Consider the following 20,391-nt stretch of genomic DNA (forward strand, 5'->3'; position numbering starts at 1 on the left):
ATTTTATATATTTTGTCTAGATCACGGCGCTTGAAGGATTAAGATATCAAATGAAGTAAATCATGCATGAAAAATAAAGTTGCTGTTATTAATGCTTACATTACAACTGACAAAATTATTCAAAATAATCATTTTCCGGATCAAGGACGGTACCACAACGTTTACGGATTTGACCAGTATTCCTCATGTGATAAAGTTCAATATAGTGTGGCAGTAATGGATGCACGTACGGTCAATAGGTATGGGGCTTACGACGCGCGGCGCCCGCGACGCAAATGAATAATATGTTTATGTTTAAATACTAGATGGCGCTGCCCTAACATCTTACGATTATTAGACAAGACTGATCTGTATTTTGAAGGTGATAAGGGTCCATTTTGTGTCACAAAGCAATCGAAACGAACAAGCGCTTCTCAGTTTCTTTGTTTGTTTAAGTAATTAAAAATGTTTTTTATTGCTAAACCTTTCATTGATGAAACTATTGGAAAGAGTTTTAAAAATTTGTATAACTATGTCACAGTACTAGTTTTGACTGGTTATAAGTTTTGCCTGCAACATATATACAAAAAGAAACTGTATAATTTCCTTTTTACAATTTTTCAAGATATTAATTTTATTGGCTGCAAATGACTGTTTTTATTCAGACAAACACACAATGCAATGAAGTAATAGACTTCATTTACGCTTAAAGTTTCATTCATTTATTATTATTTATAAAATATATAATAATGCATTTAATCGAAAGTTTTTGACATGTGAGAAAATACCATAATTATTTCCAATAACATGAAGTCTACAATTAGAAAGTTTAATATTTTTGTCCAAAAACATGTGTCGACGACTGTACCCCATTTTACGTTAGTATGTAGAAGTTTACATTAAAATTTAATGGTTTTCTAAGTCAAAAGTCAAGCAAAAATTGGACTGATATTGGGCACTATTTCAAGCACAATTTTTTGAGACGTAAATTATACCTATAGCTCGTTCGATATTCGCGCACTGAGGTGAGTATGCTGGGCGTAGAACCTACGCCCAGCATACTCACTGAACGAAGCCTATAACTCCGAAGTTATTCGAGCACTGTTTTTTCTTTTTGGGCACCGTTTGGCACTATTTGGGAACTATTTTTTGAAGTATGAATTATGTTTGAAGCGTATACAGATTCTCCGGACGGAGGTGAGTATGCTGGGCGAAACCTTCGTCCAGCATACTCATCGAACTATGGCTCTAACTTCGCAAGTACAAGAGCACTATTTTTTTCCTTTGGGCACTATTTAGCACTATTTCAGAACAGTTTTTTGACATTCATGAAATATCAGGATTCCATGGTGAGTATGCTGGACGAAGGGACACATTTTTTTTTGTTTCTCTAGTGATTAAATTGGATGTTCTCAGTCATGTTATTGACAAAATGGTGGATTCAATGTTATTTTTTTAACAATTCCCTTTGAACGTACAATTCCACAAGAGCTTGTTTAGTAGAAAACTGCTACCTACTGCTTAAAACTGACTTGTTCATTATACCTTTTTTAGCAATTTAAATCGTCGATGCCTGTATTTTTCTTGTTCTAAAAACACAAAACCGCAACTCATTCATATTATAAAAAATTAAAAGTAAAACATTATTAAGAAAATGAGAGCAGTATCAGTAAAGTCATCAGTAAAGGCGGAAATATCTTATACAATGTCACTATACATGTTCATGTTCAAATAAAATATGTATATATGTAATAATATTTCTTAGTAATACTGTAGATTTTTACTTAATTGTATAATAATATACAATTAAGTAAAAAATAATAAATCAATAATAGTAACAACAGTCTTATATTGTATTATCTAAGACGGATTCACGACATTCCTGCAGTTATTCAGAAGAGAAATGAAATATTTCTTTCCCACTTACAATAGTCATATTTTGAGCTTCGTTAAAGCAGATCCTAATTCTATTAATTATTAGATAGAAAGCAAAAGAATATGCACGAGTATGTTATATGAACTATACAGTTTTCTCAGTCTTTTTACTAATACATTATTAGTTAAAAAATGCAACATGCACATGCCATGTTAGATAAATTAGTGATAACATTGTAAATACGAGATTCAATTTTCTTAACACACATTTAGTTTTATTATAAGAATTTTATTTAGCTTAATCTTAAAAAATGGACGGTTTAAAACGTAATTTTACTATGATTATAGATCCAATAGAATGTATAAAAATTGACAAATAACTACGGCTATATAAAAAAATCTCACAAAATGTGATTTTAGGCAAATTATTTTATGGAAGACTGTTCTTTTGAACTCAATATAGTTTTGATGAAAATTGAGACTAGATAGGTCCTACGCAACTTAATTGGATACAGCGAAACAGAAAAAAAGTCCGTTCCAAATAAATAAGTATCTACTATCTAGATAATATCTTACCGAAGAATGCAGCTAAGACTTCAGTTAATGTGCAAATAAAGCAATTAGATAATTTTTTTGTATTTTTTTAGATAAAACTTTCAGTATTCTATACATTTAAAATACTTATTCGGAATTACCTTTTTATTAAAAAAAATGGATAAGAATAAACTGGTTTCTTTTTGTGCAATAATATATGAAGTCTTGAACGAGCTGGAGAAAAATAGTAAAGCCTATAATGCTACTACCTAATCCTCCTTTATAAAAAATATTAGTCAAATATATAATTTTTTGGTTTACATTATCGGTTATATAAAGTATACATTGTATAAGCATTCAGTCTTGGAGATTTAGCTTGTAGCTGTAATGGTGTCTCGCATTTCTCTGCCTTTCGTCTCTATGGGCAGCGCGAGACACGCTATAGCAGCCAATAGAGCTGCTAGCGAGTACACCCCAATCGCGATAACTATCGAGTTTTTCAATAGAACCTGGAAAATAATGAAGAAAATATTATAAAACAAAAGTTCGTCAAAGTGGATTAGATTCACAAAGTAACTTTATTTACGCCATTAGTTAGTAAAACGTCATGTTTTAAAATATTTTTTGTACATATTATTATAAATATGTATTGTATTTATTTATTTACTAAAATTGTAATAAATCCTGGCTGGCCAGCTTATCTTGTTCTGATTTTTTTTTAATTAATTTTACTCATACTCATATAATTAAACCATATTGATAAACAATCTAAAATTATGTCATTTCGCAAAAATTCTTGGTCGAAACTTTACGCAGACGCCAGATATGAGTAAAATTATTAAACTCCCGTTTGTTTTGACGTTATATTTCAATTGACCGATTAATTTACTAGTACTTGGGTAATAATAATACCAATATATTTAATTTTACTTCAGAAACAATACACTCAAACACGAATATTTTTGTAGATTTCGAAATTTATCCAATATTTACCTGTGCAACATATGGTGTTACCATGGCGCCCAACCGCGCCACACCACTGCAAGCGCCCACCGCTGTGGAACGCAATGCTGTTGGGTACACCTGAAATTTGTTATCATATTTAAGTATTAAAGTGAAAAAAAAAACTTTTTGATTTATTTGTATAGCTGTATTGAAATTTGTACAAAAATAAACTAAATTTCTTCGAATACTCAGTGGTGGAAGTGAAGTGAAGTCCCGTGTCCCCGTAGTGGGGTGAGGGGCAGATGCATTATTCATACATCTGTTTCACTGATCGATTTTCTTTAGGGACAAGTAGGTGATCAGCCTTCTGTGTCCTGCCAGACCGAGACATTTTTTTTTTCTTCGTCTCCACCGGGAATCGAACCCAGGACCCCTCGGTTCTACGCTTAAGCGCCAACCACTGTACCAAGGAGGCGGTCCTCAGTGGTGGGGAGAGTAGAAAATAATTATGTTATATAACTTTAAAAACGGCTACTGACTTACCTGCCGCAGGGGGAATACGTACGGCAATGCCACAGGTACATGAGTAGCCGGCTTTATTATGTCCCTACATAAATACATTAACAATGGTATGATTTTCTAATCATACCTACATAATTTTCATATGTTATGTTTCTACATAACATATGAAAATTATTCATAATTATATCAGTGCAGTTGCCTTTCTGTCCATATATTAAATTAATTCTATAAAAAATTAAAAAGTTCATATTTGTATAATAAATATCCATCATTACCTCTGGAGTATAAACGTAGGCCGCTTGGAATAAGCCAGCGATAATACCGCGAGCCAGAAATAGAATACATGTCAAAAATGTGCGGCTGTAAAAAATAAAAAAAATTAACATTTATTGCATTGTGTATTACACAATTATTCATCATTCATCAATTTTACAATTGCTTTTTTATTCATAATAGTCAATGCAAGTTTTTTAAACTGAGTTTAAACCTTAAAAATGTTGTTGTGATATTAAAAAAAAAAAGTCAATGCTAGTAATAATCATTCTATACTTAAAAAAGTACACTTAAAATACTCACTTGCTGTTAAAGACCAAAAGACAGACACACATGGCGAAAATTACAAATTGTATCGCCATAGTTCTCTTTCTGCCAAACTTCTCTATGATGAAAATTGTTGCAAATATGCCTGTAAATAGACGGAAAAGTATTAAAAATCCATCCATACAAAAGTTTCAAATATGTAAAAACCAATCATGCACATCTATTCTCCAAGACTCCTTTTTAAAACTAGTATTATTCCTCATTATCTATGTCACAATGTTTGTCCTTAATGGACTCCTAAACCACTTAACCGATTATAATAAAATTCGCACACCATGTGCAGTTCGATCCAACTTGAGAGATAGGATAGGTTTTATCCCGGAAATCCCACGGGAAAGGGAACTATGCGGGGTTTTCTCTGAAAACGCGGGCGAAGCCGCGGGCGGAAAGCTAGTTCTCCTATATAATTTTATAACAATACGAATTCTAGAGAGTGACATAAACTACTTTTTACCGCGGTTAAACGTCTTATTAATTTTGACTACGCCGCAAGTGAAATATTAGTTAATAATAGTTAAAAAAGAAACAAAAATAACATACCAGGAAATTCAGCGAGGGTAGTCCACAATAAGTCCATATAGTCGGTAGTCTGCAACGGGCGGCAGTCCGCGGCGCACGTCTGCTCGCCACCACTCGGGCCTACTTCAAACAGCTCTGTCGTCATTAACACTAGCCCGTAGTAACAGAATGCGCATGACATCCTGGTTAGTAAAAAAAATGTTTAAATAAATAAGAAGTTTAAATAGAGAAAAAAAATCAATCAATTTAGAAATTTATTAAAAAAAAAATTTGATTGTGTAAAGGGAAAATGATAAGATATTGATAATTCTTGTATTGTTTGTTGTGAGTTTTAATGCAATGTCAATTTAAATTCTCATTTATTTAATTTCTAATGATCATTGTAAGAAAAAGAAAAAAGCAAATCATACGAAAACATTAAATAATTCGTATAAAAGGCCTATACACAGCTATCCCTGCCAGGCAAGCTTTTAAAAAAATAGGGCTTCAAAATCTAAATTATTGTATAAAATGATTCTTACCATATAACCCATAGCAGCAAGCTAGTATTTCGTAAGTGTGGTATCAAAAGGTGCTTTAGCCGGCCGCGCTGTCCAATCCCAACTGAGTCGTCGCAAACTAAGCGGCCTAGCAACATCAGACGTCCATTATCTCGGGCTATCTATGAATTAACAACATGTTTTATCTCATTGCCATTTAAAATTAATAGTCCTAGCATAACATCAATACACATTATATTTTTCGTTTGCTTACATGCTTCATTCAAAAGCAGTCATTTAGAAACATTATTAATGTTTCCTTAAATTATACTTACTTTTTCAAGTGTAGCTAAAGCCTTATCTGGCTGTCCGCTGGCTACATGAAAGCGAGCCGATTCTGGAAGCCACTGTAATTAATTAAGATTTAATAACATTAATTTAAATTTTTACTGTCAGTATTTATACTAGCAAATTGTTGATTTTGTTGCACTTGTTACTTTTATTGTCGTAATGAATGGTTAAAAAATTATATTCTTTATCATTAAAAGGTAAGGGTACATATAGAAAATCATAGACAATGTGTGGTACTGGTATTCATGGAAAAAGTACATCTATTTCAAATATTACTGATTGTTCAGTGTTGTCTTTGCTCTAATATATTTCGTTAAATATAAAAAATTTACTTACTGGACAAATAATAGCAAATATAAGCAATGGTATGGTGGACAACGCCAGCAGCCAATGTACACCAAGAGTTGGCATTACAACTAATGCAACAGCTACTTCCAAACACGCCCCTAATGCCCAGAAACACTGTAAATATTTCAAATATTATTAATATATTATATTGTTGTAGGTATAGTTTTTATTGCAATTAAATATTAAAGAGATTTGTCATAAAATATATGATAAGCTATTTTGTGTAATGTGGTGGGCTGATTTTTTTGTAAATGAAGCCATTTCTCAAGATCACTATAGTCTATAATATTCGATTATTTGAATGATATGAAGTACATTGCATTAATCATGGCATTTTCTATTCTATTTTAGACCGCCTGTTTCGGTGGTTGACGCGTGACCGTAGAACTGAGGGGATCTGGGTTCGATTTTCAGTGGAGATGAAGAAAAAAAAAAATGTCTCGGTCTGGCAGGACACAGATGGCTGATCACCTACTTGTCCCTAAAGAAAATCGATCAGTGAAACAGATGTATGAATAATGCATCTGTCCCTTACCCCACTTGGGGACACGGGACTTCACTAATCTAATTTAGTATTATTATATTTGAATGCTTTGACTTGATGTTTTGTTATTGGCTAACTACTTATTTATTCAAATGAAACATAAACTTATCTCCTTGTATACATATTAACTATTCAAACAAATATCAATGTTTACTAACATCAAGGAGAACAACGCATTTCGCGCGTTGTTTTGTCGGCAAAAATTCCGCGTACAATGTAACTCTGAAATAATAAACCAAATTATTCGAATTTGTAAAGATGATTAACTAAAAATAAATTAGAATGTTTATATTATTATATTAAGATTTTAAAAAGGTTTACACAACACTTACGATTGTGGGACACATCCTATTGCAAATCCAACTAGACCTCTTAAGAATAACAGCCATAGAAAGTTTGGAGCTATAGCACTCAACAATCCATAGTAAAATAATAAAACTCCACACATGCTTAAAGCCTGAAAAAATACATTGGAACTATCAGGAATACTAATCATTCTATTATATTCATTTACTAATTTTTATTTCATTAGATTGCATATGTGTATCTGTCCTTTTCCTCATTAAAGATGATGAGATAAAAAAAAATAGATTTATCTGTCAATTTTACTTACTATTTTTCTGCCATATCTATCACTGATGTTACCCCAAAATGTAGAACTAAGCATCATGCCCATAAAAACTACTGTAGTTGTAAGAGCTTGCTGATATCTGTGAAAATTTCAAAATTTAAGATGAAATGATAAAATTATTGACAAATTTTTTAACGAAGGAATGCTGCACTTATTGCTGCTGACTTAAAACATTTGCTGTATCAGAGAGTATTGGTCCATGGTATTAGTACAAAAGCAATTACAAAAACCACAAATATCTTAGAACCTGCCATAAAAAATTGGTCAGAAAATGTCTCACTTGCTTATATTCCATTCACAGTGTAATGCTGGCGACAGTATACTTAATATAGTCATTTCCATAGAATCTGCCATCCAACATAAACCAGTGTATAGAGATAACTTAACCTGGAACCAGCCAAATCCCAGTGCATTCACTGCTTGAGTCACTGTAAAAGTATCTGTAAAAGAAATGTTGTAAGTGCTATCTAAGTGTACAATCCCAATCATACAAATTTAAGTTGTAACAAAAAACTGTGAGATAAGTATAATAAAATCTTTAGTCTTGTTTTCCTCTTTAGTTTGTATATAAATACTTTTTATGCTGCAAAAAAGATATGTTATGAAAATGTAAGTTCCTCTGTCCTTTTCAGAAGTAGATGTGGATCAGTGCTTATATAAAATTGAAATAATTAAACAAGGTGGTCCTGTCAGGAATATTTTTTTTAATATAAAAAAATACACACCATCAGGGACCACTGATACAGAAGCCATTTCAATTTCTTGAGGTGGTGGCATTGGTGCCACAGGCTGCCGTAATTCACTAGCATTTTCGTCTAAGTCTTGATAACCTTTTGATCGACGCATTTCAATTATTTATTTTCTACTTAGATGTGAGTTGGCGAATAACGGTAGCTTGTCATTAGCTTGTTATGTTTACGGTTACAACAAAACAATAGAACAAGGTTCGTTTTTACAAGATCATCACTCTTGGAATAGTATTAATGATTTAGAATACTTAAATTGTAACATTAGAATGTTAAGGCTTATTGTATAATAATGAATACGGAAGCATTACTTTCTAAATCATCACAATTCATAAAAGTTGCGGCAGTTTACTTCATTCAACATCAACAAATATCCTATGTATCAATGTCAAATTGACATTGGCATACTGAAGAATGACTTTGAGTGACATGGAATAAAATATATGCGTTCATGTTTTGTTAACGTTAATAAAATAATACATAGAATAAATATTATTTTTCGAAGTAAATTTTATAGTCGAACCAAGAAGCTTGTATCTAATACACTGGAGATTTCAGTATGAACATTAACTTGTAACAAGAAAATATGACCTTGAATGACGCCTGTATGTTTTTTTATCCCTTTCACACCTAACTAACTACATATAAACTACCTAGGTGTGAAAGAGATAAAAAACATACAGGCGTCATTCAACGTCATATTTTCTTGTTACAAGTTAATGTTCATACTGAAATCTCCAGTGTATTAGATATAAGCTTCTTGAGTCGAACAGATAGCGAATAACGATTGTCGACAGTGGTAGTTTTCCAATTACAGAGCATAATGCGACTCAGTGGCGCACGCCGAATTACGCTGATGCTTAATTGGAACGTGAATTAGTTTTCAAATGCACCAAGTATATAATAAAATGCAAGTATATTCCTGTAAACAAATTTGTTTGTAGATTTGAATTCTAAAATGAAATTGTATTCACATTTTAAATGTGAAATATAAAAAAAAGTAACTAAATGTTTGTACCTTCATCCATACTTACTTATATTAATTTTTTTAACACAATTTGAATTAACTTTGATTTAATCCCAAACACCAACCACAATTACCCAACACAAACAGCCATCCACATGCTTGGCGAACGTTCATAATGCTACATCCACACGCTGGCTGTTTGTCACAAAAACCGCAAACAGCAAACGAAGTCCCAAACACCAACCACAATCACCCAACACAAACAGCCATCCACATGCTTGGCGAACGTTCATAATGCTACATCCACACGCTGGCTGTTTGTCACAAACACCGCAAACAGCAAACGAACTCCCAAACACCGATGCCACAACCGACTCGCTATTGTTTTACTTGCCCATTACAGAAAGATTTAAGTGTTAAAATCTATTAAGTAGGTTAGTTAAAACTTATATTGACTGAATGTCTGCTCTTTAAATCAGTCAATAAGGATATTAACCGACGCTCTTAGTTAAATAACCGTCAATAAGTATATTGACTGGTTCAGGGTTTTGACTGTAGCATATTACATATTTTGCAAAAGAGATTTCACCTCAGCAATAATACCTAATCGATATTCACCTATTAGGTATCTCCGCCTTTTTATACTATGCTTCAAGTACAAACTTAGCAGAAATCGTATAACGTATTTATATTTTTCGAAATATTCTTATCAAACTTCTTATACAGGGTGTCCCACTATTGGTATACTAAGCGCGAAGGGACTTGTAATTTTTTGCTAAATTTTTCCTGAAAATCCATGTTTTCTTCTCTAGTTTCGCGCAGCCGTCGTTTACCGCTTCGCTAATGTGAGCATTTTGTCTATGAAAACATAATCATTAAACGATAGCTACACGTGCTGGTGGCAAAGTTGGACGGGTTGCTTGATAGGGGTGTACACACAGAGTTTTAAGAATTCATCTATTTGAAAAAAAATGCCTCTGGAATTTTATAAGTATTTTTTACGAACTCAGCGTATGCAAAACTATAACCTCCTTTGTGCTTAGTATACCAACAGTGGGTCACCCTGTATATGTATTATGTACTGTCCATGTTAACGATAGGTACCTAATGTTTGTCTTATATTCTACATCCAATATACATATTGATTAATTACCAAAATGGTTTTATTGGCATCAAGCGTATTCAATGTCTGAAGGAAAATTTTTGTACCTACCTGATGGATATTGCCCTGTTTAAATATATTCACATATTAATGCAATTTAATATGCTCATTCTTAGAAGTAGAGAATTTATACGTAATGACAGATAGGAATGTGGGCGTATTATATGCGTGGGTTACCTACCCACCCGTTCTGTGAAAACGAGCGTAGGTATTATTGAACATGAGAATATATGCTGAATTTTCTAACCTTACAAAAATTGTTATACTGTTTTAATTACGTTTACAAAATAAATGAAATTGTAATTGATTATTGTCCCTGGACGAACATATTTAAGTGGTCCATAGTATGTAAAATTAAAAGTTTATCTTTAATCCGTCGTGCTTTTCTTATCATAATTAATTTGAGATTTTGTACATAAGGTAAAAGTTAAAACATAGCATATATAGTACTATTGTATAAAAAATGACTCCTTTTGTTTTAATTTATAAAAGCAAAAGGAAAAATACAGAATCTTCGAGAAACAACTCGTTATTCATTAGGTTTCGCGTGTTATTGACTTAAGTTAACTTGTAAAAGAAAGAGGGAACGTGGGCGTCCTGTCTAGCGAAATTGCCTTTTTGCGAAAAGGTTAAGGGTCAGATGTATTCATCTGTTTTCTATGTAACAAGCTCCAAGTAAATGTTTACGTAATAAAGTAAATTCGGCATCTCTTGAGGAATATAACCATTTGTCTCACCTTACCTATTTGATATATAATTATAGGTAGAGTCATTCTCAGCATTGATTAATTTATAACTAGCTGTACCGCGCGGTTTCAACCGCGAACGAATCCGCAGGCAAAATCATGTATTTATATAGCTTTTATTGTGTTATTTTTATGTATTACCTATATTGCTGTAAAGTTTCATTCAAATGCGTCTATTAGATTTTCATTCTTATTAACTTTGGCGTTTATAATATTAGGATAATAATTTTAAATGTAGGTAATGTAATATGTAGTTTTAATTGAAAAAAATACAGTAGAGTATGTGTAGTACCTAACTATATGTGCGTAAATTCTAATAGTAGGTATGTATATATTTTAGTACTCTTATAAATAGTATTTATTTTTTATTTCATAAGACTAGACGCATTTTCCAAAGCGCTGATAGAAATCGTTCTAATACAAAGTAAGTAATAGCACATGTGGTAATAGGTACTGTGGTAATAGTTTCTAGCATATTTTGTATACCTATACTGATGCCTTTTAATGTAGGTAGGTGACTATTATAAAAATGGCCAGATATTTTTAGTTTTTTTCTGTATCTAACTACGTCACACATATAATCAGTCTATCACAAATTATTTACTTTGTCATTAATATCAAGGTTTTATTATATGGCACAGCATTTTGATTTTTTGAATAAAAAGCCTTTGCACCTAAGACCTGTAATTATGGCATTTATTATTCATTCATGTAGACATTTGTCTACATCAGATACATCAACAAGATTAGTAGGTAGTAGAAGTATCTGAGAATTTTTGATTAATGAAAGTGTATGGCCGTGGCTTTCGTATTCGCTATCTACCGGCTCTTGCCCTTATACTCATCCCTTACTACCTACAGTAATCTACGCGCTCTTCTACAACTGAATTTTCTCGGTAATTGATTAAAATGTATTTCAATCAGTAAAAATTATTCTTATCTATCATTTTGTATAACTTATATACCTGGCAAGTTAATATGTTAGTTAAATAAAATACTAATGAACCAATATTACAGCGGAATGCCTCTCATGGCTCTATCGGTCAATGAGAATGAGTACTCACTAGAAATGGGATAGTGAAATAAAACTATGGTTTGAAGTTCATTTTTTTATTTCCTTTTTCATAGGATACACTTTAACATAATACGTTTAGTATATACTTCGTTCACTTGAGATTTTTCAGTACCTTTAAGTGGATGACATTGGTACTTCCTAAATTATAACATTAAATAGGATTCGTGTACCTTATAAATTGAGCTTTTGACTCGAAAAATTCGATCGATAGACCTTATGCCGTTTTGTCAATCATTTTATTTATCTATCTAAATACGTCAAGGCTTCTGTTTACAGTATGGTTACATTACAGGAATGCGAAAGATGTCATTTATATTTTTACTAACAAATTTTCTTTAATGAACTAGTAATGTTTACATGAACTAGTAATACTTTATAGATGACACTAAATTCATACTAACTATACAATCTAGTTCATGGCTGAGATTATTTCGCCTTAATTTGAAAAAGTAATTTGACTTTAATTAATTCAGATATGTACTTTAGAAAGATAAGTCATTTACGACAAATAGAACATATAAAAGTGTGATACAAAATTACTTATTTACGGTTTAGGAGAGAGACAATGTATTTACAAGTTAGGAATACTGGAAATGCATGATTGCAGTTTTCTATAACAAATTTAGATTTTGTTCCATATAACATGGGTCTTAGAGACCTGCTGTAAATTGTAATATAAATATTAGACAAGAAGCTGTAAAGCTAAAATATCACCTAATCCTCTTCGCTCCAAGAGAATCGCTCTCATCTTACAGATACAGTAAAGGTTTTTAATATTATAACATTTTAAAGTTTTGCTTTGCAAAAAGATTTCTGGTATTGTCCGCTTAGACCGTAATACATAAGAAAATAAGTTATTAGCACCTGCATCTGAGTATACATTGACAAAAGTTTAGCAACGACAAAGAAAATATTTATAGATAGATACATCCATATATTGTTTGGAATAGAAAAAAAATAGTTTATACTATAAGCATGATTCTTATGGTTAGTGAATATAAAGGATTATAAGAATAAATCCTTTCCAAATAGGGTGTCCATCAGTTCAATAGATGGTCGCATTTTCGCGGTGCTGGACGCCATTTTAATTTTAGATGTCTCAAGTTCTTAATAAATAATTCAAGCATAAATGAATTATTTTTTTATGCAATAAAAAGATCAAAAAGTATTAATACTTAGTATACAAAAATTAGAATTTAATATAACGTTTTCTATCTAATTCTTAGATAATCAGTACCTAATTTATTTACAATGCACGTCAATGTGCAATTATTAGCTGCCTCGTGAAGGGAATCTTACGAAGATCGAAGTGAAAAACTATACATCTCATATTATACATCCAACAACGTCTCCTATACGAGCTTATAGTCACTTTTTGTACATTACATTTTCCCATAAATCTACGACTATAAAATCATTATAACGAAAAATCTAATATTTAAAATCAAAAGTATTTCTTAAAAAAATAATTACAATGTTACATGTACACAGTGATTATACAATCTAATATTTTTTTGGTATTTTCAATGGCCTTTCAGAAGATTATTATCAGGTCGCTGGTGTCGTACGTATCTATTAAGCTAAAGTAATTCAGTCTCATATTAGTTGGCGATTTCCATTAAGAAGTTTAGGTTGCGATGCGATGTTTAAGTCCACGGAGTTCGACGACTAGATCTGAATCACCTGCTACGAAGCGTTTATCGATTCTTCTCGGTTTCGTTGATTCCTGAAATCAAAATAATATTAAATTCTCTATATTGCAATTCATTCATACAAGGCAGCTCAAAGGAGGTTAGTTCACAGGGAGATTTAAGCTCATATCGATGCCCCGTTTCCCACCCAACCCTGATTGACCCGGCCTCAAGCGCGCTGTGTCACCCACCACCCCCGGCCCGGCTAAGTTATTTTTAGACTTCGGGTTTCACAATTCGAATACATATACTTATAACTATGTAATATTCAATGAATATAGCTTTATTTAAACCAAAATAAATATTTAAAAATAATACTCACATGTTTTACATTGTCCACAAGACGAGCTATGGTCGTGTAAAAGGGTGAGTTTCGTTTTTCTTGGTCAAATTTCGTGTTGAAGTGTTGGCGTACATGTTGAGGAGGGCGAGTCATCACGACTTCCTTTTGACCCATTTTTTCAATCATCGCGCTATCTGTGCTCGTTACAGGTGCTTCAGTGGTAAGACTTCGTTTATTTCCATTCCAATTAATGAAGCCATCAGAATCATCACCTACATAGTCTTCATCCTCGTCATCCTCAATTCTAGGAACAGACTTTGGGGCATGATAAAGTGGTTTTCCGGCTAAAGCTTTCAGTTCTTGTACATCCTTGTCATCATTGTCTTTGTCTTCGTAGTCGATATTCGAAAAAGCAGCTCGAGCATTTTCACGCCGCCTTTGAGCATCTCTTGCCATTTGCGTAAGTATAAGGTTGTCCAAGAACGCGGCGTTGACGTCATCCATGTCGTTGGAGCGCCATCGAGGGTTAGAATCACTTTCGAACCATGTTTCTTGTCCAATGGGTAACGCTGAAAATCTTTCTTCTTCTATTTTCGGTGCATCATTTGAGAAATGGCCATACGGATCGTACATATACGTATAAGGAACTTGACCATAAACTTCCGGGGGATTTATGGCTGGTGTGTCATAGTAATATTGAACTTTAGGAGCATAGTAGTAATCGTCGTCATGATAATCTCTAATATCTTGTGCATACACTGGCCATCCTTGCATAGGATAGGTCTTCGCTTCCGCTAACAAATAGCAAAAGAAGACCACCCACATCCTATAATAAAATTGTATTATTAAAAAATATGTCTATTACTATGTTGATTTTTAGTGCATTAGAAAGATAAAAAAACAATATTATTTTAATAAAATTAATGCTAAATATTGAGTATTATTATTTAAATTTGAAAAATGTCGCTTTGCTTTCAAGTTTATATTTATTTACGTTACGTTTTTATTTATTGTCATAGTTAAAAAATATGAATATGGTCTCACCTTAATCCAGTAGGAAGATTGCACATATCGCACTGTTCACTTTTGCATACAAAGGTCGGAACACGACTATTCGGGCAGGCTGGGTCGCGGAGCTTTATAAGCTAGGCGCCCACGCTAGCCGCCCACACGTTCTCAATGAACCTCCCTTCGCTCACCCTCAGGGAGGGAACTCATTCCACCACCCGCCCTTACCCCGGTCTCTCAGCTATCGATCGAGCTTGTAGCTTATTCATTTTATTAAACGCGCTACTATTTTGAGAAAAACATTTAAATAACTTCTTTTAATAAATTTATTTAGCAACAATGCAGTTAGTAGTAAGATTAAGTATTACATTGATATAATTATTAATTAATTTATCATACTTATTACTATGAGAAGAATATTTTTTTCTAAACGTGTCAATCGCTTTCTGTACAAAGCTTGAAAGCTTCAATATAAGTAGGTACTCGTACTTCTAAAAATATCTTGTAGGTTGTTAGTATACAGAAATAAATAAGACTTCTTTTAATAATTAAGAAATAGGACTTCTTCAGATCAAATTCCAGATATTGCAAGCTAAAAATAACTCGGAATAATTTTAATTCTTGCTACAATGCTTGCTGCAAATGACGCAATGAAAATCTATTGGAATGGGGAGGTCTATAAATAAAACTTTACTAGAACTTGCAGTTTTAGTTTTAGTCCTTATAACCATTATGAAAATTATGAAAATATAAAAAGCTATTTTTGAAAAATATAATACGTTATCGGACTTAAAAACAATGTAACCCATCAATGTTTAAAAAAAACACGTGTAGTAGATACTCATCTACACATCTCTTTACACGTGGTATTTTGTCTTTTTTTCGTGTTATGTCTTTTTTAATATTACATGTACTCACGTGTGATATATTATCTTATCATGATCACTATGAAGTGTCCCCATCATATTATATTTGCCATATATACAAAACAAAAAGGAAGAATTAACATACCCAATATTTTAGTGCATAATATTTAGCGTATAATTTAATTATTGAGTTGGGGATTCTTTTGATAACTACTTACTAATTAGAAATATATGTATATTTATTGGTAGAACTTATATTTTATATAACAATCAATCTTAATCATTAAATCTCGGTTACTCACTTTGACATAAAACATCGATAAATTCAACTATTTTAAATATAAAGTTTTAGTTCTATTAGTTAGAGTGGTTTTTGTTGAATTTTTTTAAAGTTATACATGAACCGATAAATTTAAAAATGCGAATAAAATAACCAAGGAGTAAATAATGGTACCATGGTAGTTGGTAACAGCTCGCGGATTTCCTTTTTGGCCCGATGGGGTAGGTCGGGAGAGGGTGATATTGGATTTTCGATGCAGTCGAAGTGCATCGTCAGGTTTGTTCACGGAAGTCACAAATACGAGGTCAATAACCGACTGGCGCCTTTAAGTCGTTATGTGCAAGTCCTATTATTGACTTCAAATACCACTTTACAAAAAAAAATGTATAAATCATTATGAATTTCATTGTCTTTGATTCAGTTTATGTCTTGGTGCCAATTCTCTTTTGCTATAGAGCTTAATATTTATCTTAATAGATGTTTTTAAACAATTGCTTTGCATCAAGACGAGAAGAATATAAATTATTTTAACTATTAAAATGTTTAATTATTTAAAAATAAACTAGCGGTAACATTAATTAATACATATAAGTATAGTTTCAACTAATCTTGAAAAAATAAAGAGTATTATTGTAATTATAAAAAGCCCACACGTAATGTAGAGCCTTTGTAACACGGGAATTTGTAACGTGGGCGAAGTCCATTTAATAATGAAATATCTAGTACAATATAATAAGACTTCAAAGAAAAGCTAATGTTTTATTTTATGAGAAGGCATTTGTGATTAGAAACAATTTAAGTGATTGTAGTCTGCGTCAGCGAATATTGGGAGATGTCTGGATTGCGTAATAGATGAAGTACCTATTCATTGTACGAGTGTAAAAAGCAGCTCGACTAAGTTTAGGACTCTTTCCATTCATGAATGTGAGTCCTTACGTCAGTGCGGCCCACCGGGGGGCGCGGTCCCCCCCAGGCAAACTGGCGAGGGTAGGGGCGTGACGTCAACGCTTTCGAGCAACAAGTGTTACCAATAGATGTAGTAAGTATTTAATACAAGTCTATTTTTAACCTTCCAAAAGACCTATACAGACTTGTACTATGACGTTGGAAGGTTTTAAGAGCCATTACGAATATAGCTTGTTGTTTCATATTGACAACAAAAGATTATTTATAGGTTATTCATTACTTTTACCTATTGAAAGGTTAAAATTTGGAGATAAGAATCTAATTTAAATTGCTCAGGTTGCTTTCCTTTCTAATTATTATAGAAACGAAACGTCGGCCAATATTATGATACCATGAATGTATTACAGCTTACGTTCGTAAAATTTGTGATTTCCTCCTCAAAAAAATACTTTTTTTACATGAATATACCATATAATATTATTATAATAATATACTTATCCGTTTAAATGGATATATACGTATATAATATCTATCGGTAATTAGCCGAAAGTATCTTAATTTAGAATTAAAGTCACTTTTAATCAGAATTTAGACCCCTTTGTTGGGATTATCTAAACGTTAATTTAAAATAATATTATTATGATATCATTTTCAAAATGATGATTAATATTGTGTGGCTGTATTGAAATATTTAAGTAGTTGTTATCATCAACAAGAATATAAAGGTATTATAGAAAACAGCTAAAAGCTAGCGCGGTAGAAATTCTTCTAAATTAAGGTGCAATGTTTTTCTACATATGAAGAGCATTATGAAAAAAATATGTATTTAATTCCTTTGTACACTATAATTTTAGCAGAAAGTAATTAAACTTTGTAATAATATCGATTGGTACGAAAATTGTATACGAGTACGTAATACTACATAGTATAGCGCCATCTATAACGTATAGAAGACCCAGTACTTGGTCGAGAGTGTTCGAGCTTTCGTTCAAGCAAACAGCTTTTCTGTAGAGTGTAGATGTAATGGAGCCTCGTGCTTTTTGAAAATGGCCATCAGATGGCGTGAATTTAAAAATGAGAAACGTTTAGCTCTAACGAATAAAATACGAATTTTAAGTTGTACAAACGATTCCCAAGAGTATTTTTTTTATTCAATCATAGTGTTGTTTTAATCGTGTCAAATCAAATCGTGTAGAATCAAATAAGCTTAAATTAAAACATAGTTTTGTTAATTTGTTCTCTATAGCGGCAATAATACATCAGACTATCGAAACTTGATTGTATTTGCATATGATCGAAATTTTCGAAAGTTTGTTCAACTATTTTAATCTTTCAAGATGCTTTTAAGTCCACATAAATAAGTTTATTTATTCAATAGAAATCTTACGTTTCACGACTAGCTTAATACATATTTAATTTAGCTTCTTAAAAAGTATCATATTTTATTAACATATCAGATAAATTCAAGTAAACATAATAATACAAAATTTTAGATTCTGATACGTTTATTAATATATTATGTACTATCAATATTATGTGTATAAAATGTACTTTTTTGTAACGAAACATACCTACACGTTTGTGCAAATTTACTAATTATTTTTTTGTAAATGAAGAAGGAAAATCAATTGAAACGATTTCATCATATTCCAATACTTGATAGTGTAAATTATATAGATTTTTAGTTGATATTTTTTAACAATTTTATTTATCGACTAAATCAGAAGCGAAAAAGAATGCTACAGAGCTTTATACATAACAATTATTATGTTCCCTCTTATATGAGAAAGAAACAAATTAATAAAAATGTACGTTTCAATATAATATAGCGGTCCTCATTTGAACAAGAATATGAAACTCCTTTGTTAATATATAGTTATTATTACAGGCGGTAAATGGTTAATATTATGACGATTCAAAAGTGCTTCTAGAAGAGGCTTCCAATTGAATCTTATCTTCTTATATATAAAAATGAATCGCAAAATGTGTTGGTACGCGCATAACTCGAGAACGGCTGAACCGATTTCGATAATTCTTTTTTTATTATATTCCTTGAAGTACGAGGATGGTTCTTATGTAGAGAAAACGTAAACATGTACCACGGGCGAAGCCGGGGCGGACCGCTAGTTATTAAATATAAATTGAGTTTGAGTCAATATTGTTATAATTATTTTTCAATTTTAATTTTTACTTAAATATGAATACGTTTTAAGCTAAGAAAATTTTAAAATATAGCGGACAGTTTTTGTGAATAACTTATATTTTAATACTAGCGGTCGGCCCCGGCTTCGCCCGTGGTACATATTTACGTTTTCTCTACATAAGAACCATCCTCGTACTTCAAGGAATATAATAAAAAAAGAACTATTGAAATCGGTTCAGCCGTTTTCAAGTTATGCGCTTACCAACACATTTTGCGATTCATTTTTATATTATAGATTATTTATTGAATCAGTTCTTGTTGCCTTATAATAAAAGAATTATAATTAATACAGAAATTTCTATGCATTACTACCATTATTATGAATATTGTTCGAAAAAAAAACCAGAACTATACATACAATAACAATCCATCTATATAAAAGAGTTCAACGCGATAATACGATGATAATAATGAGTAAAACCAATAACATGAATTTGAATTACTATACTTAGTTTTTTATCTCATTATATAAAATTGACCACGTATTAATGTTACATATACTAATGATTTATAAGTTTCATTAAAACAGTCATTAAATAATTTTAAATTAAATTGTACCTGCGCCTACAAGATTTTTCTAAGAATGGCGAGTGTCTAGAATCGAACAATAAATAGTAAAATTCTTAGGCGGCCATTATCTCTACATCATCATCCTCTACAGCCCGGAGCTTTAAAGCTGCGGGGAGGGGTCGACGCGGTGCGAGGTGGGTCGCGGGGCGGCGTGAAAGCCTCCACCCGCCAGTATCGTATCGGCTCTTATGTAGCCTGCCTGCATGTCGCGTTCGGACTACGTTCTGTGAAAAACTTGACTCGAAAGTGTTTTAGAATTGTGATTAACATAGATATTTCTATTTATGTGATGTATACGACGTGTGTTTATATACTTTAGGGAATGTTTGTTGGTTGTTGGACTAGTGTAATTGTGTGTGTCACGTGTGTTTACGAATGAATGCGACGGCGTAGGCGCAACGGCGAGTCGCGCTCTCCGTGAGATATTCTTGCTCGCGCAGGTCGTAGCGGCCATGTTGCATACCTGAGACGAGTGAGGACGCAACTTTGTGTGAACGAGACGCAAATTGCTCCAGAGTTTCGCTAAAAGGGAATCGACCCTGCAATGTTTTTGTCGGTATC

The 20,391-nt window shown here is 32.2% G+C and overlaps 2 protein-coding genes across 2 annotated transcripts; both read right to left on the reverse strand.

Annotated features, from left to right (window-relative positions):
* Positions 1 to 2,490: 2,490 nt before the first annotated feature.
* Positions 2,491 to 8,223, reverse strand: LOC149908954 (synaptic vesicle 2-related protein). Its single transcript, XM_090120535.1, has 13 exons — positions 8,053 to 8,223; positions 7,608 to 7,767; positions 7,310 to 7,406; positions 7,029 to 7,153; positions 6,855 to 6,918; positions 6,141 to 6,266; positions 5,789 to 5,860; positions 5,496 to 5,635; positions 4,996 to 5,156; positions 4,432 to 4,540; positions 4,131 to 4,215; positions 3,382 to 3,471; positions 2,491 to 2,897 (listed from the first exon to the last, which is right to left on the reverse strand). Exons 1-13 carry the CDS (start codon positions 8,171 to 8,173, stop codon positions 2,760 to 2,762), a joined length of 1,488 nt encoding a protein of 495 aa, XP_089976661.1. The 5' UTR covers positions 8,174 to 8,223; the 3' UTR covers positions 2,491 to 2,759.
* Positions 8,224 to 12,042: 3,819 nt separating this feature from the next.
* LOC149908955 (uncharacterized) lies at positions 12,043 to 15,097 on the reverse strand. Its single transcript, XM_090101606.1, has 3 exons — positions 15,042 to 15,097; positions 14,037 to 14,823; positions 12,043 to 13,749 (listed from the first exon to the last, which is right to left on the reverse strand). The coding sequence occupies exons 1-3, from the start codon at positions 15,065 to 15,067 to the stop codon at positions 13,651 to 13,653; spliced, it is 912 nt and encodes a 303-aa protein (XP_089957732.1). The 5' UTR covers positions 15,068 to 15,097; the 3' UTR covers positions 12,043 to 13,650.
* Between the last annotated feature and the right edge of the window lie 5,294 nt (positions 15,098 to 20,391).

The sequence above is a fragment of the Colias eurytheme genome, chromosome 4 (genome assembly GCF_061535395.1).
Source record: "Colias eurytheme isolate Ceu_HAF_F1 chromosome 4, ilColEury1 Martin Lab GWU primary, whole genome shotgun sequence".
NCBI classification, from domain to species: Eukaryota; Metazoa; Arthropoda; class Insecta; order Lepidoptera; family Pieridae; genus Colias; species Colias eurytheme.

Coding starts and splice junctions, on each gene's coding strand:
- LOC149908954 (XM_090120535.1), bottom strand. CDS start 8,173: ATGCGTCGATCAAAAGGTTATCAAGACTTAGACGAAAATGCTAGTGAA. Junction 6,919..7,028: donor ATAGGATGTGTCCCACAATC/GTAAGTGTTGTG, acceptor TTATTATTTCAG/AGTTACATTGTACGCGGAAT. Junction 5,157..5,495: donor TTGCTGCTATGGGTTATATG/GTAAGAATCATT, acceptor TTTACTAACCAG/GATGTCATGCGCATTCTGTT.
- LOC149908955 (XM_090101606.1), bottom strand. CDS start 15,067: ATGTGCAATCTTCCTACTGGATTAAG. Junction 14,824..15,041: donor AATCTTCCTACTGGATTAAG/GTGAGACCATAT, acceptor ATTTTATTATAG/GATGTGGGTGGTCTTCTTTT. Junction 13,750..14,036: donor TTGTGGACAATGTAAAACAT/GTGAGTATTATT, acceptor TTTTGATTTCAG/GAATCAACGAAACCGAGAAG.